This window comes from Somniosus microcephalus, chromosome 14, assembly GCF_052327205.1.
Source record: "Somniosus microcephalus isolate GS21.2 chromosome 14, FLI_Smic_1.0, whole genome shotgun sequence".
In the NCBI taxonomy this organism is placed as follows: domain Eukaryota; kingdom Metazoa; phylum Chordata; class Chondrichthyes; order Squaliformes; family Somniosidae; genus Somniosus; species Somniosus microcephalus.
The window spans coordinates 28,819,487-28,836,847 of NC_141000.1; the positions used below are offsets into that span (position 1 = coordinate 28,819,487).

Genomic DNA, 17,361 nt, shown 5'->3' on the forward strand with positions numbered 1-17,361 from the left:
ATCTGTGAAACTTCTTTTACTTAAAAATCAACAAGAGGTTACAAGTGATTCTCTTCTTCTTGGGCAGTCCCTCGGAACCGAGGAGGACTTGCTTCCACATTAAAAATGAGTTCTCAGGTGACTGATGAGTCCAATGCGGGACCTACAGTCTCTGTCACAGGTGGGGCAGACAGTGGCTGAAGGGGGCGGGTGGGTTGGGTGCTTGGGTTGACGTGCGCTCCTTCCGCTGCCTGCGGAAAGTAATTACCAGAATACAAACTGTACTCAATTCATGTACTTATCACAAGCAAGCATCTAAACTCATTTACTTTAAGCTCAGGTGATTATAAGCAAAACCTCATACTGTACATACTATGAGAGGTTAATTCAACGATGATAGATGTATGACTGACTTTAACTGGCAACTGACCAGGTCACCATCGACTATAGCCCCGAATGTCAGTGTCCAATAACACTTATACCCCAAAACTTGGCAACTCGCCCACAGCATTCATGTCCCAAACTCTGGATAATGTTGTTTACTCTCTCTCCCTATCTGTTTTGACGTTGATTAACAAAGGCCAGACATCCAAACAGAGTCATTGTTTTTCACATCTGCAGGTGTTGACTCACAGTTCTCACAGAATTTTCAAAAGCTTATCTTTCGAAGGAAAAGTGTCAACACATCATGTTTCAGCCAAGCAGTCTCTTGCCTCAAAGCTTGTCGGTACATTTGGTCACTTTTAAATTCCGTCAGGTTTACCATGACAGTGTTACACTGCCGCATGTCCTACATTACACTAGTGACTCACTTCAGAAGTCCTTCATTTGCTGTAAAACGCTGTCGGACATCCTGAGGTCGCGAAAGGTGCTATATAAAATGAAAGTCTTTTTGAATTTATTTAAAGGTTCTGGTTACTTTCCAAATTGTGAGTGTGAAGCTTGAGCAGTTTACCAATGAAACTTTGCGCTTTGAATGTAACTTCTTGCTTGTTATCTTGAATAGTTTTGCATCATGGACAAACGATTAATATTTTGTTCCAGTGTCTCTGTACAATGCAGAGTGATGTTACCAAAGTTAAATCTATTTGAGGTGAGAAAGCACCCTCCTGAATGTTTTAAACTTAGAGAATCCTGCTCTCGCCTACCTTATAAACCGGCTGTATGAATGCAGAGAGCTCCTATGCTACAAAGATTTGTTCAATATCCAGCCAGCGATGTAACTTTGATTTACCAGCTATGCATTGGACTCTGCTTGTCTCAGTGTTAGCATAGCGCGCTTGCCTCGGAGTCAGAAGGTTGTGGGTTCAAACCTCACTCAACGACTTCAGCCCGTACTTCGGTGCAGTGCTGAGAGAGATCTTCCAGTATCTGGGCTGACATTCATCCTTCAACCAACACTGTCAAAACCAGATTAACTGGTCATTTATCTAATTTTCTGTTTCTGTGGGACCTTGCTGTGCACAAATTGACTGCTGCGTTTGCCTACAAAACAATGACTCCGCTTCAAAAGTAATACATTTACTGTGGAGCGCTTTGGGATATCCCGAGGACATGAAAGACGTTCTCCTTTTTGCTCTTTACAGAAATCGGTATGAGTGTAGTTTTGTAAAGCTTCACTGCCATCGCAGTGGCCAGTGTGGGTCAGAACAATGGGGCAGTGGTGGTGTCGTCCCATCTCCACCTGCATGCTCACCGCGAACGGGGCTCTGTGCCGACAACGGAGCTGTACAAAATTAATCTTTTTGTGTACACTTTGATGTTATTCCTTTTGAATGACCACTTGACTGTCATCGACTCAATTTTTTCAAGGGGGATTTGTTCAGGCAGTGGATAGTTACAGATGTGTGGAAGATACTGGAGAAGCTGGGATTGTACTCCTTAAAGCAGAGAAAATTATGGGGAGATTTATTAGAGGTGTTCAAAATTATGAGGATAGTTTAATGGAGTAGATGGGGAGGAACTGTTTCCACTGGCAGGAGCGTCGGTTAGCAGAGGACACAAGTTTAGGATAATTGGCAAAAGAATGAGAGAGAAGATTAAGAGAATTTAAGGGAAAGAGCAGGGGAGTGGGACTAATTGGATAGCTCTTTCAAAGAGCCGGCACAAGCACGATGGGCTGAATGGCCTCCTTCAGTACTGTATGATTCTATATGTTTGCCTTCTATATTACAGGTGTATAGTTGGGGTTACAATGGCAGCGGTCAACTGGGAACAGGGATCAGTGGAAACCACCTTACTCCTTGCAGGTTGACTGCATTACAAGGAGTTTGTGTCCTTCAGGTAGGTAGTCGTGTATAACCTCTCCTGACCGTGAGCTGCTTTGTTTTTTATGGAAAGCAGATTAACTTTGTTTGCCTACTGTGGCATGACTGGATTCCAAGTCAGTCTGTTAAATTATGTTATGCAGTTATGAAACAGCCTGAAAGATTAGTTGCATATTGATATATTGCATTGCTTCCCGTAAAGTGGGATAGTTTTAAAATCACGCAACAGGTCATTCGTTTAGGGACATTGCAATTCATATACAATTGTGTTTTAAACACAGTAGCTTTACAAGTTAGCAAGTGTGGTAAAATGAATTAATGCAGCTTGCTTTTTCTTGATACAAGGTTAAACGGTATGTCATAGTTTGAAAACATTTTGGCTTTGAATTGTGTGTTTATTTCAACTTTAGTCCCCAGAACGAATCAAGTCAATCAGCTCCAGTTGTACATTTGTCCTATTATTTAACCATCATCTTCCCTGGATGATGATAGACATTGAATTAAATTCAAATGTGAACTGCAAAAAAAATCTTTGTTTTGAAATGGAGATAAAGAACAAAAATTGACTTGTTTTCGTAAATAGCATGTAAAATTAATTGAAAAGTTGACATTTTTGTCGTGCTTTTAAACCATTTCTCATGGCAAACATGAGTTTTAACAATAGAGCCTTGCAGTTAGTAATGTGTTAAATTGTGACTGTAGGAGTCTCTGCACTCCTAGCAAAGAATCTATAAACTCACTAGTAGTTAACAAACTGAGTTTAATGTACTAAAACTTTACAAAACAAGAAAATGCAGGAGCAGCTCTAAACAGGTTTATTCACTATCCCTCCACACGAGGACTGGCTGGAAAACACCCTCTACCTCTCACGTCATCACGTTTCCCGCCGTTGGGACGTCACATGACCCACGTGATGACGTCATCGCGTCAGATCGCGATTTTGTCGATCTGGCTCTGTTTAACCAGAGCCAACATTAAAAGGTAATAAACATGATTAAAAGCAATTGTACAAGTCACTGAGAGTCTCTTAGTGGCTTTGCCTCATGACCATATTAAAATATTTTTGACCGGTCCTTTTAGTACCACGAATGATTGGCCAGTTTTTAGTGGTTCCAATTGCATACCTTTAGATCAATACGCATCACTGCAACATTCTCTGCACCACTTCTGTTTGCAGATGTGTACTCCAGTAAATTTGTCCCAAAATGTTTTAATTAAAAGTTGATGTGTTGCCCCATTAGCGTATCTTCAAACATTCATTCTTCATCATATTGGCCGATTCCTCCTCTTTGGAGTTTTTTTTGGTTTTCCCTAAACTTGCCAACTGACTTCCACCTGTCTGAACTCCTCAGTCCTTTATTTTGTTGAAAATGAGCGGAATAAAAAAACAGGGGCCTGAAATGTTGCTGTGGAGCTGCAGCAGCTTTAGTTTCCCAAAAGCTTGATTGGTTTCCATTGTCATCCTGCCTCCCTTGTGGGAAGGAGAATATACGGTGGCGGTGGCACCTGACATTTTGGAATACGCCGGGAATGGTTTCCACTGTCATCACTCTTTCCAGAAGATATGCTTGTGTCGCTCACTGTTCCAATTTTGACCACTGCCGACCACGTCTGTCTTATTTAAAAGACTGAGCCTGCCTCGTGCTGGGTTTATTATAAACTTTATTTTATTCAGGTGCATTTTCTGCACAGCAGAGGTTGATATTTTGATCTAATTTCTGAAAGCTTACGAATTTTAATTCATCTCCGTTTTACAGCTTCATAGAAACATAGAAAACATAGAAAAATAGGAGCAGGAGTAGGCCATTCGGTCCTTCGAGCCTGCTCCGCCATTCAATATGATCATGGCTGATCCTCTATCTCAATACCATATTCCCGCTCTCTCCCCATACCCCTTGATGCCTATAGAAACATAGGCCCATGAGGCAAATGCTGCTATTCAAATAAGACTTTTTTTTATAGTGTACTTATAGCTGTACATTTCACTACAGTGGAACCTGTGCTCAGGTAGTGAAGATGTTCCAATATATGATTTCATTTAGCATTGTAAATTAATTGAATAACATTTCTCAAAGTAAACGAAAAACAGAAAGTGCTGGAAATACTCAGCAGGTCAGGCAGCATCTGTGGAGAGAGAAACCGAGTTAACATTTCAGGTCGATGACCTTTCGCCAAAGTAAGTCTTGGCACAATCCTTTTCTGCTTAGCCCATAGGCTAATTTGAAATTGGGTCTGAGAGATGTTTCATTGTAGCATTTTTAACAACCTACATCTTAATGCAATAATTATGTACCAAAGTTGGTAATAAATGTTCTGTCACGTTTCATGCTTGGAAAGCAGATCTTGAGCTGAATAAAACACTTATTCAGCTCCTCTTGTGGTGTAAAGTGCACCAACCAGAATGTTAGTAATTGGCACAAGGGAATTTATATTCCCGATCAATAGTGTTTTCTACTTAAAGCACTGATTGTCTACGACAGGCAAATCCCTTGTTTACACTATTTTAAAAGCATTTATGTTAAGTTAGCTACAAGACATGGTCAGGCTGAAGTTCACAATCCCTCTCAGTAAGTGTGCAGTGCCTAATCCAACGAAGCTCAACGTAAGCTCGAGGAACAGCCCCTCACCTTTCTGTTAGGCACTTTACAGCCTCCTGGACTCAACAGCGAGTTCAACAATTTCAGACTATAACCTCTGCCCCTATTTTGCCACATGGCAGCTGTTGATGATTCTGCCATTCCCATTTACACCTCTTCTGGACTCATCTTTTGTTTTTTTGCATGTCCCATTACATCTCCTTTTGCTTTGTACCATCATACTTTTTGTCACTTAATCTCCTTTGCCTTCTGCCCTATCAAAGACCTTTCTTTTTGTTCTTTCCTCCCCTCCCCCCTTTCCCTGCCCCTGCACCTGCTTAAAATCTGTTACATCTCTAACTTTTTCCAGTTCTGACAAAAGGCCATCGACCTGAAACATTGGGCCAGAAATTAGGATCGGGTGCTTGCCGCGCGTGCAAGCCCCCGATGTGCACTCACCCTGCGCGCCGACATCTGAAGCCCGGGCCTGCTTGCATTTCCTGTCACTGGCCCGGTTCAGCTGTCGGCGCGATGTGCTTACCTGATCCAGCGGCGTAGTTAGTGCAATGGGCCGGCTGGGATCAGGTGAGCACTGTGCAGCCAATCAGGGGAGGGGAAACGCATTCATGAGTTTGATAGTAAAGACTGTCAAACTCATGAAAAGTACGGGCGTCCAACAGACTAGTTTAACTTTAATTAAAATTTTAAAAAACATCCCAATAATTAAATAAACTATAAATAACTTTAAAAAACGATTTAAAACAATTAATAAAATTTTTGAAAAAAATAATTTTTTACGAAATCGGGTCTAAAAATAAACTTACCTTACTGTAAAGTCCTTATAAACAATGAATCTGTGGAAAAAATGTAATAATTTTAAATAATAGACCACTTACCTTCAAGAATCCACTCTTTACGCCTCCTTTTTTCATTTCTAAAAAGTTCAGGCCCTTGCACACGCGCAAACCTGTCAAAAAGAAGGAAGTTCAACGCGTGCGCGCAGAGTTCTGCGCGCACGCATTGGACCTCTTAACCCCTTGGTTCGATGGAGAGGAAATGCCGGTTTCCCGCGCATGCGCTGTGCATGCTGAAATCCGGCACTTCCAACGGGCCCACGCGTGAGTACACCGTCCGTACTCGCGCGTTGGGACCGGAATTACTGGCCCATTAACTCTGTTTCTCTCTCCACTGATGCTGCCTGACCTGCTGGCTATGCTGATAGGGTTAGATGAAGTAATGTTGGGAGGAGGCTCATGTGGAGCATAGACCTGTTGGGCCGAATGGCCTGTTTCTGTGCTGTAAGTACTATGTTCAACAACAATCCCGCATCTCCCTGTATGTTGATAAGAGTTGGAGCACACTTCATCCAATAGGTTCCTCACTGTAATATCACTCTTGGTTTTGATGTCACTTGTACTGATGTCACTCGTGTGGACATAAACAGCAGCACAGACCAGTTGAGTCGAATAACCTGTTTCTGTGCTGTAAACTCTATGTAATAACCTTCTTCATGGAACTAATAGACAAGTAAAAGTAGTTTCCACTTATATAGTGCCTTTAATGTAGAAAATATTCTAAGGGGTTTTAGAGGGGAAGAAAGTAAAATACATAAAGGGATAACAGAACAGTTAGATGACCGAAAGCATGGTCAAAAAGATGAGTTTTGAGAATGTTTGTTTTAAACGTGGAGAGCTAGTGTGATATAGGGAGGGAATTCCAGAGCATAGGGCCAAGGTGGCTGAAGGCAAGGCAGATGTACAAGAGGCAAGAGTCAGAGGACTGAAGGGTGCAGGAGTGGGATATAAGATCCCCTTGAGTGTGGGGCAGGATGTGGCCAGCTGAGTATTCAACAAGCTGGAGTTTGCGTCGGGTGGAGGGTGGGAGACCAGCAAGGAGGGTGTTGTAGAAATTGTCTTATTTTGGTTCTCGGGATATGGGCAAGGCTGGCATTTACTGCCCATCCCTAGTTACCCTGAGAAGGTGGTGGTGGGCCTTCTTGAGCCACTGCAGTTCTTGTGTTCCCACAATGGTGTTAGATAGGGAATTCCAAGATTTTGACCCAGTTATGATGAAGGAATGAGGATATATGACTGACTAATTCCAGATGGTGTGCGACTTTGAGGGGAACTTGGAGGTGATGTTCCCAAGTCTAGAGCTGACAAAAGTCTGCATAAGGATTTTGGTCACGGCAGGTGTGAAAGCAGATGATATGTAGGTGGAAATAAGCAGTCTCCGTGATGAATAGGATTTGCCAAGATGTCCAAAGCCTGGCTCAGTCCAAATAAGGTGGATGGAATTTGTGGCAAAGGAAGGGTGTTGTGGCAAGGCTTTGGAGGAAATTTTGATTTATCCACGACTTGATGTGGAACAGGTCATCTGGCAGCGCAGAGGTGGCCAGAGGGGTCAGGGTCAGTGCTGGAGAAGTAGAGCTGGGTGTTGCCACCATATACAGGAAACTTTTTTTTATCCGGCACCAACGGGACCGGCGTGGTGCCGGTTTATCAAAAAGTCCAGATTACAGAGAGGTATAGTAAAAGGTACGAGAGCTCCGTACAGAGCAACAAATCCAGGCTTCCCTGTTGCTTAGCAACAGGTGCAGGAACCCCGGCCACAAGATCCAAGCATCCCTGTTGCTTAGCAACAGCTGCAGGAACCCCGATTACACAGCCACAGATCCAGGAACGGCCACTAATATGAAGTAAAACTTACCTGAACCTACTCCTGCATTTTGCCGGTTAACAGAGATTTCCAGTTATTTAGGTGCCGGTAAATCGAGAGTTTCCTGTATGTAGAAGCTGACTCTGTGTCAGTGCAGCACCTCACTGAGGGGCAGCATGTAGATGAGGAAGAGAAGAGGCCAAGGATAGATCTGGAGGCGACTGCACAGAGGCAGAAAGAGAAATCATTGATGCTTGTGTTCAGACAGGTAGGAGTGGAAGCACGAGAGGACAGTCACATGGCGGAGGATGGTGTAGTTGACCATATTAAAGGAGAGGTTGAGGGACAATTCATCACAGAGCTCCACTGTTCCATGTCTTCTGACTCGGTAGAGACCTGATTCGTTATGTATTTGAAGCTTCTGCCTTGGTTATAATCCAGGGCCAGAAGGGATGTTAATCTGTGGTGTTCCCTGTGGGATTACAGACATCAGATGAGTGGCTCTCTGCAGAGTCTGAAGACCTAAACTATCAGGTGGCCTCGGAAATTTGAAACATCTCCAATAAGATAGGAGCTCTTATGCCCTTGAGTCCAAACAAGTGGTTTATAATGAAAAGTTATTGCCCAGCAGGTGCGTTATTTAGAACCGAAGGTAGAAAACATTGTGTTATATATATATTGTAGTCATATGTAGGGATTGCAATTAATCTAATATTTAAACTAGTGCAAAAATTAACTTCATAGCTACTTGATTTCACTTTGCTCTGTGAGAGTTTGTTGGGCTTTATTGCTTGCTGAGTTCGCGTCCAATTTTGATAGACCCTCAAGCCCAGAACGGGGGGGATTCATTTAGCACTGATGGTAGTGGTGACTGGGGCCAATCTGTGGTTTACGGCAGGTAATGCCTGAAGATAGCCTGCTTATGCTCTGTAACACTATTCAATTGAAAATGTGCGTCAGGCTGTGCCTGCATCCAGTAACGGAGGGAATATAAGCAATAGTTATCACCCTTGATCAGTGTTAGAGAGGAGCCATCTCTCGTTTTCCAAAAGTTTTATATTAATTAAAACACTTTTCACTGATTCCCATTCCTGCTTTTACTCTCGTGTCGGGAGGATAACAATATGTGAAATCCGAAGGTAAAAGTTTAAATTATTTTTCCAGTCGTATTATTATTATGATCAGCTTAACATCTGTGTGGTTTCAAGATTATACTTCATCCCTCCCGTAAGCTCCTGAATGTTGATCAGTATTCTGTATTTAAACGCAGTCAGTATTTTGTAGAATGTGTTCTTGGGGTTTATTGTGGCTGATGGACGTTACTCTGCTTACAGATTGCCTGTGGTTACGCTCACACACTCGCACTAACAGATGAGGGCTTGCTATATGCCTGGGGAGCTAATACAGCCGGGCAGCTGGGTCTTGGGAATAAAACCAACCAGCTGGTCCCGGTGCTGATCATTCTGGAGAAAGAAAGGTAATGTTGCTTTTTGCTGACGCATAACAATTAATTCAGTTTGTAGAATTAGCTGCCTGTGTGTAACAGAACTGCCCAGAAACCTTACTTCACCTTGCTGCTTAACACACAAGAAGTTGGTAAAAGAACCAGGGGGAGATTAGAAAAAAATTATTTTCCGCAGCGAGTTGTTATGATCTGAAATGCACTGCCTGAAAAGGTGGTGGAAGCAAATTCAATAGTAACTTTCAAAAAGGAATTGGATTTGTACTTGAAAAGGAAAAATTTGCAGGGCTATAGGAAAGAGCAGGGTGGGGGGGGGGGGGAAGAGGGTTGCGGGGTGGGACTAATTGGATAACTCCTTCAAAGAGCCGGCATAGGCACAATGGGCCGAATGGCCTCCTTCTGTGCTGGGTGATTCTAAGTTGATATCTTTAATGTAATAATCAATGCACTACCTCATCAGTTATATGACCAGTGGTTGATTAATGTACACCCCATATATCTGGATATAATTTGAAGCTAAACTTAATTTGGTAAATAGCGAGCTCGCTCAGTATATCAGAAACCCAGCGAGCTGTGTAGGAGTAGCTACATTCTGCGATTTGTCCCCATGTAATTTTGAACACCTCTATTAAAACTCCCCTTAACCTTCTATGACCTAAAGACTCAAATTAATCCTCAGTATAATTAAGATCACTTTACCACCTATCTAGTGACCAATATCTCTGCACCATGTTCCCTGTCCTCTGGTTTGTACTGGAATAAGCTGCACATTGTTCACCTTGTATTAAAATATTTACCTTTTTGTAGTCCAGTGTCAGTGTTTAAAATATTCTGTGTGTACACTATTGCCACCATGTAAAGCACATTTGCTGGAAGTTTGGTTATCAGCAGGTTACAGTACATTGGGGTGAATGCTTGCCTCTGATGTTTGAAAACTAAGTACGATAAACTTTTTGTAATTCTCCTTTTTAGCACATATAGTTCAGAATTTTTTCACTTTGCATGTTTAAAAGACTAAGTAAATTTACAACTTTACACATCTGTGGTTATAAACAAACTGAAAAGTCTGTTTATCTCCAAGGGGCGGAATGGTATCCTGATTATCTAATCTTTTCGCTCTCCCAGCTAAGGAAACGTGTTGTCAGGAAGGAGATCCTGATACCCTAAACATCATACTTTCATCAGTAACAGCAACATGCACTTGTGTAGCACCTTATAATGTAGTATAACATCCCAAGGTGCTTCACATAGGGGAGGGGAACAGACACTGAGTAGGAGAGCTGAGGGGTGTCATCCTTGGCTCAGTTAGTAGCACTAGTCGGAAAGTCGTGGGTTCAAGTCCCACTCCAGAGACCAGAGCACAAAATCCAGGCTGATGGTCCAGTACAGTACTGAGGGAGTGCTGCACTGTTGGAGGTGCCGACTTTCAGATGAGACGTTAAACCAAGGCCCCATCTGCCCTCTTGGGTGGACGTAAATGATCCCACAGCACTATTTGAAGAAGAGTGGGGGAGTTCTCCCCAGTGTCTTGGCCAATATTTATTGCTCAACCAATAGCACTAAAACAGTAGTCATTTATCTCACTGCTGTTTGAAGAGACTTTTTTTTTGGAAAGTGGAGATAAATCTGTCATGATGGAGGTTTTTTCAGAGGAGACTTCCAGAGGCCAGGGCCATAATGACTGAAGCCTGTGTCACTGATAGTGGTGCAGAGAGAGGGGCGTATTGTGGGCCAGCATCAGGAGAGTATGGGATGTGGAGCTGGAGGAGGTTGCAGAGGTGGGATGCAGTCAGGCCATGGAGGAATTTGTAAATGAGGGTGAGGATTTCAAAGCTTCCTGTTTATAAAGGTGGTGAGGTAAATAAGTTCCAGCCTTACTCAATGAGCAGAATAACACCCAGAATATAGACCACGCAAGCTGCAAATCTGGGCGAGTGAAATGGTTTGCTGTCTGATGTTACGTCTTTTGAATTCAATTCTCCCTTTTAAGGGAGGAGCTAAATTATGAGGACAGGTTGCATAGACTAGGCTTGTAATCCCTCAAGTACAGGTTTTCAAGATATTATGGGGAACTGATGGGGTAGATAGAGAGAAATTATTTCTGCTGGTCTAGGACTAGGGAACATAGCCTAAAAATTAGAGCCATGCCTTTCAGGAGTGAAGTCAGGAAACACTTCTACACGCAAAGGGTGGTAGAAGTTTGGAACTCTGCAAACGGCAATTGATGCTGGGTCAATTGTTAATTTTAAATCTGAGATTGATAGATTTTTGTTAACCAAAGGTATTAAGGGATATGTGACAAAGCCGAGTATGTGGAGTTAGGTCACAGATCAGGCATGATGTAATTGAATGGCAGAACAGGCTCAAGGGGTTGAACGGCCGACTCCTGTTCCTATGTTCCTATAAGGATAGAAGATTAAGGAGTGATCTAATTGAGGTGTTTAAGATGATTAAAGGATTTGATAGGTTAGATAGAGAGAAACTATTTCCTCTGGTGGGAGGGGGGGTGGTGGTGGTGAGTCCAGAACAAGGGGGCATAACCTTAAAATTACAGCTAGGCCGCTCATAGGAGAGGTCTGGAAGCACTTCTTCACACAAAGGATAGTGGAAATCTGGAACTCTCCAAAAAACTGTTGAGGCTGGGTCAATTGAAAATTTCAACACTTAAGATTGATAGATTTTTGTTTGGTAAGGGTAGTTGGCAGGTAGATGGAGTTAAGATACAGATCAGCCATGATCTAACTGAATGGAGGAATAAGCTCGAGAGGCGGAATGGAGGAATAAGCTCGAGGGGCGGAATAGCCGACTCCTGTTCCTATTTCCTCCCCACCACCTTTTTAAAATCAAATTCAAGGAGAAGGCCCATCACCAACTCAGGAGGATCAATAAATGCAACCTAGCCAGCACCACCCACATCCACGGATGAAATATTTTTTTAAACTGTTTTGTCAAAAAGTGTTGCTTTAATTGAAGGTATTTGTGTATCTTGTGGGCGATTTGTTTGATTTGGTAAATTTGCCTTTGCTTAGTTGAAAAGTGCGAAACATGATATCTTAGAACATAAAAGCACAGGACAGATGTTCTCACAACATCCCTTGTAAACCACATTTGCTTTGGATGAACATCCAAACAGTGGGGTGCCAAACAGCAGAGCGTTTCCCAGGAATCGATCGCATTGCCCCCTGTTGTTCACATTTTAGTACCTCAACAAATATTCAATTTACAGACAGCACATGGATGTATAGCAAAGTTATCACATTAATCAGGGCCAGAGTGATCTCTTGGACTAGTTTTGATTGCCTCAGGAGGTCAGAGAGGAATGTTCCATATTTGTTTCCCCCTCATTGACCTGGCTTTTTATCTGTTTTTGCCTCTCCCAGGAGATTCCATGGCTTTGAATGGGGTGGGGAGTGACTGTATCGTGATGCACAAGGCATCGCAACTACATGAGATACGCTGGATGGGCCAGTAGGTCTTTGCCTGCCTGCCATTTTCCGTGTGTTTTTTGTATGTAAAGCAGGATGTTTGAAATGGTAAATATAAAATAATCTACCTCTTCTGTGTTTTCTTTCTTTTAACAAATGATGGCAAGAAAGGGCAGTGTGGTGACCGTGCACGTTAGACTGCTAGCTCTCACTGCCAGGGATTGGGAGCGTCGTTTGATCCCCACTTCACTCAATCCCCGATCAGAGCTGTGTTGATTGGAGATTGAGGTATCATGTTAGAGAGATGATCAGCAGTGCTGTACTGAGATGGTACTTAGCATTCCTGGCAGCAGGCTCCGGGGCATTGATGGTAGTGTGGGAACAGGTCACACACACGCCTCTTTTTGAAGAAGAAGCATAAAGACCAGGCAGACCCACAGAACAACATGGTAGATGTGAAGACATTCTTTGCGTTGTGGTCCAGCAGTGCCTCAAATTTAAAATTCTTATCTGCGAATTCAATCCCTCCATGGCCTCCCCCCTCCCTATCTCTGTAACCTCCTCCAACCCTCTGAGAACTCTGCGTTGCTCCAATGCTGGCCTCTTGTGCAGCTTGACTTCCTTCACCCCACTATTGGCAGCTGTGCCTTCAGCCGTCTAGACCCTAAGCTCTGGAATTCCCTCCTTAAACCTTTTACTAATGTAGTTGTTGTTGTTGAAGGAGGAACCAGATTATGAAGGCAGGAAACTGTTAAGTCCGTGAATGATTGAGACACGGACCAGCAGGAGTGAAAACAAACAAGTCTTTACTGGTGGAAGTCAATAGTGAAAAACTAACAAACAGAGGCTCTCTAGCGCCTTTTATACAGGGGTGGTCACTGCCGGTACTGCAGTCTGAGACCAGTTATTCTCTTAAAGGTACATACACAACAATTCCTCCCCTTTTAGATAAACAGTACATAACATTCATTTAACAACTAAATGATAAAGAATTACAATCACAATTACTGTTGCTAGATACATTGGTTAAGTTTAAGCAATTATAAGTTCAGTCTTTGAGGAGGCTTCCTGATTCTGTCTGGATAACGCCTCTTTGGGGTATCAGGTTCTTCGGGCAATGTTGCGTCGGGATCAATGTCTTTGTTTGGTTCATCTGCTTCCAATATTACCGGTTCTGCGGTAGCTGCAATTGGAACGTCAATTTCATTACCAGGTGTATCAGATCGTGGTGTGGAGTTGACGTTTTCCAGTGACTCTAGAATCTGGTCAGCATGGCGTCTTACCATGCTCTCCCCAACGTCCACGGTATACATGAGAGGTCCTTGTCGTGTACAAATCGTTCCTGGCTGCCATTTCTCAGTGCGGTAGTCCCGGGCCAAAACTGGTTGACCTATCTTAAAACTCCTGGTCGGCCTTTCATTCATATTCTGAAACTGCCTGTTCTCCACATCTCTTCGGACGTTTGGCTTAACCAAATCCAAGCGGCATCGTAGTCTTCGATTGAAGAACATCATGGCTGGAGTTTGGTTGGTAACCGCATGTGTCGCATTCCGGTAGGCAAACAAGAAGTTGTCCACCTTGTGTTGTAGGGGTATATCTTCATTACACATTGCCTTGATAGCCTTCTTGAATGTTTGGACAAACCTCTCGGCCAATCCATTAGTGGCTGGATGATATGGGGCGGATGTGTAATGCTTAATGCCATTGTTCTTTAAGAACCTCCGGAACTCTTCAGACACACACTGTGGTCCATTGTCAGAGCAAATCTGTTCAGGCAGCCCATTCCTGGCGAATATGGTTCGCAAAACTGTGATAGTTTTTTCCGTGGTGGTTGAGGACATTTTTATTACCTCTGGCCACTTTGAATGTGCATCCACCGCAATTAAAAACATCGAGTCCATGAAGGGACCAGCAAAATCAATGTGCACCCGTTGCCATGGAGATGAGGGCCACTCCCATGGATGCAGAGGAGCTTGTGGTGGGGCGTTTTGGACCTTCTGGCATCCTGCACAGCTCTTAGTCATCTCTTCGATTTCTCTATCGATTCCTGGCCACCACACAAACGCTCTGGCTAAGTTCTTCATTTTTACCCCACCCAGATGACCCTCGTGAAGCTCATTGAGCACTCTATCCGTCAACTTAGGTGGAATTACTACTCTGGATCCACACATCAAGGTTCCTCTGCACACTGACAGCTGTTCTCTTCTCGGCGAGAATGCTGGCAGCAGTGGTTCGCCATGTGCTGGCCATCCCTTCACCGTTAAATCATAGACCCGTGATAGTGTCGGGTCATTCCGTGTTTCCTTTTCTATGTTTGCATTCGTCACAGGGAGACATTCGACTATGGTCAAGTGGAATAACTCCATTGGATCCACTGCAAGGTCGTCTTCTTCCACCGTCGGCAACGGTAGACGTGACAATCCATCAGCATTTCCATGCTGTTTAGTTCCTTTGTACCCGATGTCATATTGGTGTGCCCCTAGGAAAAGGGACCATCTCTGCAGCCGTTGTGCCGTCATTATCGGTACGCCCTTCTGAGGGTTGAAAATGGAGACAAGAGGTTGATGATCGGTTAGTAGAGTAAATTTTTGACCGTGCAGATAGTGATTGAACTTCTTCACCCCCCACACTAGGCTGAGGGCCTCTCTGTCAATCTGGGCGTAGTTACGCTCGGCAGAAGTTAACGAGCGTGACGCAAAAGCTATCGGCCTCTCTAAACCGTCAAGGAATTTATGTGACAGTACCGCCCCAATGCCGTAGGGAGACGCATCACACGCCAGCCTGATTGGCAGTGCTGGGTTGTAGTGAGCCAATACTTCCTTTGAAGTGATTAAGTCCTTACTCTTCTGAAAAGCACGCTTACAATCATCGTTCCATTTCCATGCTACCCCCGTTCGTAGCAGGGCGTTCAGTGGGTGCAGAATTGTCGACAAATTCGGCAAAAACTTATGATAGTAATTCACCAACCCGAGGAATGACCTCAGTTGCGACACATTTTCAGGCGCTGGGGCCTTAACAACCGCTTCAATTTTGTCAGGGGACTTATGTAACCCCTCTTCATCAATCACATGGCCACAATATGATATCTGTTTCTTAAAAAATTCGCACTTGGGGCGGTTGGCTCGCAGCCCATGTTCCCGTAGCCTAGTGAGCACCTGTTCTAGGTTGTTAAGGTGTTCACTGTCATCTTCACCTGTTACAAGGATGTCGTCCAAGTAACACTGAGTCCCCGGAATCCCTTGCAGGACTTGTTCCATCGCTCTTTGCCATATCGCCGGAGCCGATGCTACTCCGAATACCAATCGATGATACTGGTAAAGACCTTTGTGAGTGTTTATCGTGAGATACTTCCTAGAGGACTCTTCAACCTCCATCTGCAAATATGCTTGTGCTAGGTCAATTTTTGTAAAGCGCTTCCCTCCAGACAGTGAGGTGAAGATGTCTTCTATCCTTGGAAGAGGATATTGTACTGTGTGAAAGACAGGGTTCACCGTCACCTTGAAATCCCCACAGATGCGAACCTTCCTTGGCTCTCCGGACTTATTGCTTAACGTTTTCTTCATGACCGGAACGATGGGTGTCGCCCACTCGCTCCAGTCGACCTTAGACAACACGCCCGCCTTCTCTAGATTCTCCAGCTCTGCCTCAACGGCTGGGCGAATTGCATATGGTACCGGTCTTGCTTTGAAAAACTTGGGAACTGCATTCTCTTCTATTTTTATCGAGGCGGTTACGCCTTTAAGCGTGCCCAGTTCTTGTTGAAATACCTCTTTGGCGTTAGCTAAGATTGTTGACAATCGTCCAGGAGTGACGTCTTCATCTTTTTTACCGTCCACCGTCATTGCATGAATGGAATGCCAATCTAAGTTTATCTTCCTGATCCATTCCCGTCCCAATAACGGTGGTCCACCATTTGGCAGTATGTAGAGATACAATTTCCGTATTTTCTTGCCGTTGTATTCGACAGGCACCCTTATTTTTCCTCTGGGGTATACTTTTTGCCCCGTATATGTCGTCAAGACGATGGATGTCTCTCTCAAGGGTATGTGTGAAAATAGCCGCTCGTAGTCTCGTCGATTCATGACGGTTAGCGCTGATCCTGTATCCAATTCCATTTTAACTTGGGACCCTGCTATCGTGAGGGTGACCCAAATGGTTCAGTGATCCTCTTTTGCGATTACATTGTGAAGTTTGAGACAGCTTAGTCTCCTGTTCTCTGATTCACTATCGCTCATCTGGTCTTCGGAACTACTGTCCGTCATCTTTTGTACTTTCTTGTACGATTCCTTAGTAGCCTTTTTGTTGTCGCTGGTCTTCTTCCCAGACCTGCAAACTCGTGCAATGTGTCCAATCTTCCCGCATCGTCTGCATATTTTGTCTTTGGACCAGCAGTCCTTCTGGTCATGGTTAGTTCTGCCGCAGCGATAACATTTTGCAAATCCCCGTGTCATTTCGTGGGTGCCGTATTCCTGTGGTTTTTGTTGAATTTCTGCAGCTCCCCTGGCTGCTGCTTCATACGATACTGCCACACTGAAAGCCTTATCTGGCGTCAGCTCTTTTTCTGAGAGTAACTTCTTCTGTGTTCCTTCACTCAGGAGTCCACAGACAAATTTGTCCCGTAGGGTATCTGCCAGTCCTGCTCCGAACTGGCAGTGCTTTGATAGCTTGCGTAGTTCCGTAAGATACTCAGCATTGCTCTCATCTTTGTGCTGAGTTCTCCTGTGGAATTTAAATCTTTCTGCTATCAACAGCGGTGCAGGGTTTAAGTGTTCCTGTAGGACAGCAACAATTTCGTTAAAACTCTTCGCCTTCGGTTTGGCTGGAGTAATCAGGTCCCGCAATAGGCCGTACGTTCTAGCGCCCATTAAGTTTAGCAATATCGATGCCTTTCTCCCCTCCGCTATTTCGTTTGCCTCGAAATATACCTCGACTCTTTCCACATACGTGGTCCAGTCCTCTAATGTATTATCAAAAGCAGTGATACAGCCAGTCTT

At 43.9% G+C, this 17,361-nt stretch overlaps 1 protein-coding gene across 8 annotated transcripts in view; it reads left to right on the forward strand.

The window, feature by feature from the left end:
- The window catches only part of rcbtb1 (regulator of chromosome condensation (RCC1) and BTB (POZ) domain containing protein 1), a 96,105-nt gene that overhangs the window by 61,129 nt on the left and 17,615 nt on the right, over window positions 1-17,361 (forward strand). For all 8 annotated transcript variants that reach the window (XM_086006417.1, XM_086006414.1, XM_086006416.1 and 5 more), the window contains 2 exons: window positions 2,155-2,262; window positions 8,815-8,957. In XM_086006417.1, the coding sequence (XP_085862543.1) occupies window positions 2,155-2,262; window positions 8,815-8,957 (251 nt within the window). The remainder of the gene's footprint in view (window positions 1-2,154; window positions 2,263-8,814; window positions 8,958-17,361) is intronic.